The 9191-nt window shown below is 37.6% G+C and overlaps 1 protein-coding gene across 2 annotated transcripts; it reads right to left on the bottom strand.

The window, feature by feature from the left end:
* Nucleotides 1-750: 750 nt before the first annotated feature.
* gltpa (glycolipid transfer protein a) lies at nucleotides 751-7726 on the bottom strand. Of its 2 annotated transcripts, none has more exons than XM_057328980.1 (5): nucleotides 7472-7726; nucleotides 5299-5357; nucleotides 5078-5211; nucleotides 2021-2171; nucleotides 751-1901 (listed from the first exon to the last, which is right to left on the bottom strand). In XM_057328980.1, exons 1-5 carry the CDS (start codon nucleotides 7572-7574, stop codon nucleotides 1719-1721), a joined length of 630 nt encoding a protein of 209 aa, XP_057184963.1. In that variant the 5' UTR covers nucleotides 7575-7726; the 3' UTR covers nucleotides 751-1718. The 2 variants fall into 2 exon arrangements, with proteins under 2 accessions (XP_057184963.1, XP_057184961.1); XM_057328978.1 differs by lacking the exon at nucleotides 7472-7726 and adding an exon at nucleotides 5511-7456.
* Nucleotides 7727-9191: the final 1465 nt, after the last annotated feature.

The following is a 9191-nucleotide window of genomic DNA, read 5'->3' as shown; positions in this document are numbered from 1 at the left end:
GTACTATGATCGCCCTGTAAATTTATAGGCTAACATATTTCGTAATTTGCTTCAATTATATCGGAAACTGCTTTTTAATATATGTTGTATATCCGTATATGTTATATATAGACTAAATAAATAAGCACACATATTGTGACGAATAAGGTCTTTTTTCATAACCAATCTGACCGGTTGGTTGGCTAATTTACATGGCACGGCCTGCCAAGCAGGGTTGCCAGATCTGCTTGACAAAACTAGCCCTACCATACTATAACCCAACTATATCTAAAAACCTTTTAAACATATTTTACAGACCTGTAACTTGCTATACATTACACACAGTTTCGTATTTAAAATAACTGTATATAAGTTATCATAACCACAGACTGATTTACATAAAGAACTTGATCTTAAAACGAACACAGGTGAACAAATCCCTCTACTTTAAGGCCGAATTGGCAACCCTGCTGCAAAGTTTTCTGCAGAGAATTTAAATGCAAAAGCGCCATCTAGTGTTTGCTCGAAGGCGCTAATTACAGAACGACTCCTCGCATGTTTATATTTCATTTTTATATATTTGTGAATAAGTGAAAATATGACTGTATTTAAAAAAGTGAACGTGTATTTGTAAACGAGGCGGAATTTGAAGGAGCTATACTGGTACAATAAAATAAATAGCATACTAACATTGGAATAAAAATTGTTATAGGCTATTAAATCAATGTTATTGTGAAGGCCAAAGAAAACACATGCAGAGAAGGATTATGCAAGAACATGACTTTTATTAGATTTTAAAGAGACTACACATAACAACAGTCAATTTACACGTTTAAGATGTGGGAAACAAAACAGTTTGTCCATGTTTGCTTGCCGACTCGGGTCAAACAAAAGTGGTGAAGTACAACAAAAATGAGAAGCCTGTAATGTCAGAAAACGCCATGTCAGAAGCAAAATGCAACTAGAATAAAAAACATTTCAATAAATTAACACATAAATTTAGCATAAATAAATGAATTTAATATTTCAGAATTTGGGAATGACAAGTGAAATATTACAACCTAACAATACTCCAATTACATGTTCAGTCACTGTGCCATCATAAAATATCTTGTAAAATGTATATGAAAGGAAATATATATATATATATAGAGAGAGAGAGCGAGAGAGAGATTTATGAAATATAAATCACCACTCAATTGAGTGCCTTTGCGATCACTTCTGAAGTAGTTTCTCTACATTTCATGTTCAACAGCAGGTCACATTCAAGTATTTTTTTTTCATAAAATACATCCAAAGTAAACAATATCACATCAGATATTTGGTTATTAAATCTGCAGACTGGTTTTGGTAAAACCCTAATTTTTAGTCTGCTATTTGATTAAACAAAGAAATAGAAAAACATCTCATACACATCTCCTCGAAGTGCATGTGTACTAAAAATGAAGAAATCTAATTAGTGATAGTGATTAAAACCCATCGTTTTGAAGAACACAACTTTTTGAAGGAAGCAAACACATTCACACCACCAACAGCTCAAGGCAAACAACAGGCAAAACAAATTTTCCCTTTAGATATCACAAGAGTCTTCAGCAGCTCGGATCATAATTGGCCCCCAAGAGAAAGCATCAATAACAGAGATCCAGTAGAAAGAAAGAACGGTGCAGTGAAGAGGCCTGTCTATTGGGAGGCAACAGCGATCCTCTGGGACAGCAGAAGGTTTCAAGTTCGAATTCGGATCACACAGTGTAGTCCAGCTCTGCGTTCAGCTTGGTGTACATTTCATAGACGGCGTCAATAGTAGCTGTGAAGTTTACTAAGAACAGCCGTACTTTATCCAAGCATTCTTCATCCTTAACCTCTCGTCCTTTAGACAGCGCTTTGAGAAAATCTGATCTGTACGGAGCGGCATACAGTGCTGCCTAAAAATGAAAGACAGTACATCAATAGTTTATTTACAGTCCTCATTACAGAAACATTTCATTAAAATACAGGTTATTTCCATAATGTTCTTTGTTCATTTTGTTATCAAGAAGCTTACTTTGAAGAGCTTCTGAACAAACCAGCCATGATATTTCTTCAAGGCAATCTCATAGGCTTTGGTGACATTGACTCTGATGAGATTAGGATTGTTTTCATCCTTTTCTCCATCCACTAGGCTTTGCAGAAGAACCTGGATAAAGCGTAACCCCCTACCAGAATAAAAAACAACTTTACATGTATGCATTTAGCAGAAAATCATCATATGCAACTTACAGTGCTTTTTAGACATACATTTTACAGTGGCAAGAAAAAGTATGTGAACCTTTTGAAATTTCATTGTTTTCTGAATAAATTGGTCATAAAATGTGATCTAATCTTCATCTAATTCAAGGGTATTGACAAACATAATGGGGCAGTTTCCCAGACCAGGATTATCTTAAACCAGGACTAGGCCTTAGTTAACTTAGGAGAATTAAGTTCTTGTAAAGTATGTTTTTTAAAAAAAAACATTACTGTGTGCATCTTGAGACAAAACGATCCCAGTTATACATTTTAAGATATGTCAGTGCAAGTTGTTTTCGATCAAGGCATCTCTCACATTTAAGTTAGTCTGAGACTATGGCGTATGCCCTGTCTGGGAAACCGCCCTAATGTGTCTAAAAATAATAACACAAAAAATCGTATCTTTCACGTCTTTATTGAACACACTCATTCAACATTCAAAATGGCAGTGGAAAAAGTAAGTGAACTCTTAGAATTAATAACTGGTTGACCCCCCTTGGCAGCAATAACCTCAACCAGGCGCTTCCTGTAGCTGTGGATCAGACCTGCACATCGTTGAGGAGGAATTTCAGCCCATTCTTCCTGGCAGAACTGCTTTAGCTCTGTCATATTCTTTGGAGGTCTCATGTCTATGGCCCTCTTCAAGTCAATCCATAGCATCTATAGCACCGGGAGACTGCATTTATTCATTTATTTATTAGATATTATTTATTATAATGATCTTGCTTGGTCTATAAACACCATGCACTGTGCTGTGTTTTACCTTTGTGTTTTTCTTATTTGCTCCTGTAAAGCTGCTGTGGAACAATGCACATTGTGAAAAGCACTATATAAATAAAATTGAATTTCTATTGGGTTGAGGTCTGGGCTCTGACGTGGCCACTCCAAAAGGCAGATTTTGTTTTTCTGAAGCCATTCTGTTGTGGACTTGTTCCGGTGTTTTGGGTCGTTGTCCTGTTGCATCACCCACCCTCTACACAGTTTCAGCTGACCCACAGACATTCTCCCATTATCCTGAAGAATTGTCTGATATACTTGGGAATTCATCTTCCCCTCAATGATTCCAAGCTGGCCAGGCCCTGATGCAGCAAAGCAGGCCCAAATCATGATGTTTCCTCCACCATACTTTACAGTTGGGATGATGTTTTCATGATGATATGCCGTGCCCTTTCTACGCCAGATGTAGTGCTGTGTGTTTTTTCCAAATAGTTCAATCTTAGCTTCATCAGTCCACAAAACATTTTGCCAATACCGCTGTGGAGTGTCAATGTGCTCTTTTGCAAACTTCAGGCGTGCAGCAATGTTCTTTTTAGTAAGCAGTGGCTTCCTTGGTGGTGTCCTGCCGTGGATACCCTGCTTGTTCAGTGTTTTACATATTGTAGACTCATGAACAGAGATGTTAGCAAGTTCCAATGATGCCTTCAAATCTTTGGCTGTCATTCGGGGTTGTTTCTTTACCTCATTGATGAGTCTTCGTTGTGCTCTTGGTGTCATTTTTACTGGGCGCCCATTGGTAGAGTAGCAACAGTCCCAAGGTGTCTCCATTTGTAGATTGTTTGCCTAACTGTAGACTGGTGAATTTCTAAAGTCTTTGAAATAACTTTGTAACCCTTGCCAGCTTTATGTAAATCAACAACTCTTGATCGTAGATCCTCCTAAAGCTCTTTTTGGCGAGGCATGGCTCACATAAACGTGTTCTTCTTGTGCAGCGCAAACGCCAAAGGTTTGAGGGGTTTTTATCAGTAAAAGTAGCTGTAGTCCACACCTCCAAACTTATTATCTTAACGAGACTCCAGGTGTGCTAAAACCTGACTCCAATTAGCTTTTCTGAGGTCATTAACTCAAGGGTTCACATACTTTTTCCACAAGCACGATGAGTTTTTTTTGGTTGTTCTCAATAAAGACATGAAAGCTCAAAAAAATTTGTGTTATTATTTTAGACACATTTTATTTGTCAAGACCCTTGACTTAGATGAAGATCAGATCATATTTTATGACAAATTTATCCAGAAAACCATGAAATTCCAAAAGGTTCACATACTTTTTCTTGCCACTGTATGTGTGTGTGTCTTTCTGGTGAATTGACTCCACAATGATTACGTTGCAAGTGGCATGAAAATTCTCACACACGACTCATTTCTTTTCAAACCCCTATGACTTTCTTTCACCCGTGGAACACAAAAGGAGCGATTAAGCAAAATCCCTAATTTCCATACAGCAAAAATGAAAAAGCACCACAAAAGTAGTTCATTATGGAGCTGTATGGTAGCTTTATGTGAGAATAGATGGAAATAGCTGAAAGTTTTGTATTTTTGTATTCATGTAAATTTTAAAAAATTTAACGCAAATGTAATAAATGCCATTTGCTTTTTTTGGTCATTTTTGGAGCTCAGGTTTGTCCCTATTCATTGTTTTGTATACAAACCTGTATAAAAAATTGTCACACCAAAGCTTAAAAAAGTTATAAAAAGAATTATAGAAAATACTTGAAAACATTTCTTTTTTTGGGGGCTTTGATGTGCTAACTTTTCATAATTTTTTTCTGCTATGGTTTGTTTTGGTCGGGCACCCTTTACAAGTTGATGTGTGTGCTTTTGTTGTATTTTGTGATTGTTTTGTATAGAAAACAGAACTGGAGACATTCTACTCCTTTTGTGTTCAGTGGAAGAAAGAAAATCACATGAGTTTGTGAATGAGCAAAGGATAACAGTATTGCTGCAGAGCGTTGGGGTATTGGTGTGATGTTTTTATCATAAATTTATACAATAACTGTTCAGTATCTCATTTTCACTTTTACAAAACTAAAAATAAAGCAGTATACGTCCAAACTTGCCTTTTCAACCACATGAGGGCAAGTGTTGCTCCCACTTTTGGCCATTCGGCTCCATGCATCTCTTTTTCTGCTTCCAAAATGTTGTGCAGGGTTTTAAATCTGCCGGGATTACTGTCATACACGGCCTTGATTTTCTGTTAGAAACACGAGAGAGGTAAGTGGAGTTCTGGTTGTAAAGGTTACAGTGCAAAGCTTATCAACCTCAATGTCTGTAAACTTACAGTTATGTTACCCGCAATATCAGCCTTGATGGGAGAAAAAACTGTAGAACCAAGGCAATCTATGAAGAGATCAGGGGAAAGGGTAAATAAGATTGCACACAACCGAGTACTCCCTTTAAACACACAAGCAATTTGCATGTATGAAATGAAATCTTTCATTAGTACAGACTGTATTATAGCATGAAGTTTAAGCAGATTATGTTTTGCATTACCCGCTCTTTCACAGCAGCTGTGAAGTAATCTTTTTACATACAAGAATCGTAAAAGGAATGTTGCAGATAGGCGATAAATGTTTATCCAGTTCGGTTCTCGAGAACTCAGAGTGAACTCTGACATTACTGCCTAAAAAAAAGAATTCTGAATAATTAACCGTGCTTAGAGAGCATGACAGATATCTGAAAGCACCCATGCGGTTCATTAAAGTTTCAGTACCTCCCATTATCACATTGAGACCAAATGTATTGCAGGTCTGATAATGAAATAAGCACTTTTGGAAATGGAAACATTGAACCTGTGATGTTTCCATTACTGACAGCGGTTACTCCACAGTATACTGTATTCTTTGACGTGAGACAATTTTACAAAATTGTTTATTGTACAATGGTTTCGGGAGCTAATTGAATGAATACATTGCCTACATATACTGCAAACATAACACGCACCCTCAAATATACACTTCTTTGGTAATTTACTAAATAATTTACAATGTACTTAAGGTAAAGGTATACATTATGTGTACTGCCTGGAATTGAACCCATGACTCCGGCGTTGCTAGCTCAATGCTTTTTTTCAGTTAACACACCCAGGAAACAGCATCTCTGGTTACAGAGGATTCCACATGAGCTCCTAAACATTGCTTTTTCACAGAGAAGAAAACACAAACATTCCCTCTGTTCACATATATAACAATGACAGCCCACCCTCCTGCTCTTTCTGGTGTTTGTACGCCACACAGAGCTTTGCTTGATAAGTGTGAACTCTAAACAAGGGCAGGGAAGCCTAACTGTCTTTCCATGAGAGTCGGAGACATCGACAACAAGCCATTTTTTAATCACACGGTGACATCACAGTACACTATGACAGATATTTCTCCAATCACTGCCTGCCACTACACTATCAAGGTTAATCTACTGAGATTAAACGCTTGCATCTTTCATTCACAGACAGGTTTAACTGGGCTGAGTTTCTTGTAAAATGTTTTTCTGTGATTCACTATTAGGTACTGCTTTTTTTTAACCACGCATGGCCAGAAAGGATCCTTTTAGAGACAGCTATAGAAGAGAACATTGAGAGCTAATCTGAAACCCTCACGCTTGGCATGTCGAGTGGCAAAATTTTTTTTTTTTTCGTATTAATAATAGCAAACAAGGCTTTGAACAAAGATGTTCAGATGTTCCGTCCAGCCACTGAATAGACGAAGGCAACTCAACACCATGCTAATCAATTTCCTCAACTTCTGAAATCGAGGGCAACTGATTAAATTATGCATGCAATGTCCGCTTTGTGAAAAGCAATTTGATCTTAAAAAAACGATTAGTCCTCAGAGAAGACAACAGCTACTAGTTGACAGCAAGGCTTTGTCAGACTTTACTATTGTCTTCTGCACAACCCTGAAGAGGTTGATCAGGAGTGGAATAAATCTCATGACTGATCAAGGAGCTGGAAAATCCCTGAAAGGCAGATGACATCATGCTTGTGAGTTTGCAATGCTGATTTTCTTAATAACAAGTATATTATGTAATGGAATTATATTCCTTTGTAAATGCATAATGAAAGGATCAGTATCTGCATATGGTTACTCTGTTTGAGTAACTTTTGCCTACTCTGACAATGAAATATTCTGAATTAGCCTACTACATAAAACATTTAACAAAAGCTTGTTCATGTCACGCTTGTGCGACATGATGTTTTAAAATAACGATCTAACCCTTTTAATTGTTGTCAAAAGGTCTTAAAAAAAACAGTTACTGAGAGATTGGGACGAGATCTAACGTTAGACATGAAACATCGGAACTGAAAGTGTTGCTTAAATAAATTTAAATGGACTTTCAAACGGAACTTTACAAAAACTTTGCCACAGAGATCATCTAAAAAAAACAAGCCTCTCTCATGAGAACCTAGTTCATGCTGTATTCAGTGCTCTCTAACTATGAGACATGACGGAAGAACCTACCGAAGAAAGGCGGAAGATGAGACACCGCCTCAAGAAACGGCCGGGTTTCCACTTGTTTGTCTGCTGGAAGTTGCCGGAACTGGTGCTCCATTAAAAGAGCCATGGTTGCCTAAAATGGGCCAAAATTACTTTTTTGCCTACAACATAGGACGAGGACAACACGGCAGAAGTTAAGGCAGAACCCGGAACTACCGCCGTACAGACGAGCGCTTACTAGTGCCAGTTCTATTATCGGCACTGAGCAGCTAGACTGCCTCCTACCCCGCCCCTTTATTCAAACATATGGAGACGTGCAACAGGTGGGTGCGGGAAAGCCAATCATATCACTAGGGGCGGAGCCAAGGCTGTTCCGAATGATAATTTTGTAGTTTATTATATTTATCCCTGTTGACAAAAACAAGACACATTTTAATAGTTTCTTCATTCGTTTTATTCACAATTACGTGTATTGTTGACTACCGGTAAAGGAACGAGTCGAAAAACAATCTGCTTCACGTAGTTTAAGGTTCAGAAGTGATAAATAATCTAGGTGTGTTTTCCCAGTTAAGAATCGCGCAGCAACGCAAACGGCTTAATTTTAGATTGTATAAATGGTTTACAATATAATGAAAACAAGAGCGGCTCAGGTTCGAATCTCTGCTGAAAGTTCAGGCCTCGTGTCGTTAATAATTAAAACGTCCTTTACCCTGTCACTGACATTAGAGGTTTAAGCGGGGAGTCTTTCTGACGACAATTAGACACGATTATCTGGTCACCATTAAACATTCACACCTAATGTTTAATTTATCTATCAGTAGGCTTAACCCACAATGACCCACAGACATGTCATTGCCTCTTTATTAAAGGAGTCATATTGCACGGCTAAAACGAATATTATTGTTTGCTTTAGATGTAACGCAATGTGTATACACCATTTAAAGTTTAAAAAATGTTGTATTTTCCACATACCGTGCATGTTTGTATATCCTCTTTGCCCCGCCTCTCTGAAACGCGCTGATTTTTTACAAAGCTCATCGCTCTGAAAAGCGAGGTGTGCTATGATTGGCCAGTTCACCAGTGCGTAGTGATTGGTCAAATACTGCAAGCATATTCGGAACATCAGGTTCCAAAGCAATTGTACTGACAAGACGATACAATGAGATTTACAATTACGCCCACCTTAACTACGTGTAGATTTGGGCGGTCTTAGTCAAATCATGTTACGAAGTTAAGTAGATTCGCAGGGGTGTGGTTACACGAGGCGTTTCAGGCAGGTCTGGTTGAGCATTCGCTTTTAGATAGAATGCATCTTTTGTTCCCACACTTTCATTTGTGCAATTTTACGTGTCTAATACATGCATGGGCAACTTATAACACACCAAAAACACAGAAAAACATGTACTTCCGCCATATGACCCCTTTAATACTAAAACCAGATTCCCTCACCTATGTCACACCTCAAAGCACAGTTAAATCATTTAATCATTTAAGTGTTGGACAGTGCTGTCACCTGCACTGCAGGTCTTGATCAGAATATTTCTAAACTCAGATGAAATTAGACGTGTAAATATTATTGAAAGTTCAGTATCAATGTAATATTATGGGTACTATTTTCAGTTGATATTAAAATGGCCATTTTTCTATGACATGTCGTTGACGTTGACATGTGAATTTTATGTAATGGATGTGTGCTATTTTATAATTATCATTATGTAAATAAATGACTCAAACATTTTATTCT

This window comes from Triplophysa rosa, linkage group LG2, assembly GCF_024868665.1.
Source record: "Triplophysa rosa linkage group LG2, Trosa_1v2, whole genome shotgun sequence".
Lineage (NCBI taxonomy): Eukaryota > Metazoa > Chordata > Actinopteri > Cypriniformes > Nemacheilidae > Triplophysa > Triplophysa rosa.
Note: the sequence above shows the minus strand (reverse complement) of the source record. Positions and strands in the feature narration are given on the sequence as shown.

What these genes read in the sequence shown, in the direction of transcription:
- gltpa (XM_057328978.1), bottom strand. Translation starts at nt 5,634, where the DNA reads ATGTCAGAGTTCACTCTGAGTTCTCGAGAACCGAACTGGATAAACATT. An exon ending in ATATTGCGGGTAACATAACT is followed by an intron (nt 5,212 to 5,298) that starts GTAAGTTTACAG and finishes TGTTTCTAACAG; the next exon opens with AAAATCAAGGCCGTGTATGA. An exon ending in GCCCTCATGTGGTTGAAAAG is followed by an intron (nt 2,172 to 5,077) that starts GCAAGTTTGGAC and finishes TTATTCTGGTAG; the next exon opens with GGGGTTACGCTTTATCCAGG.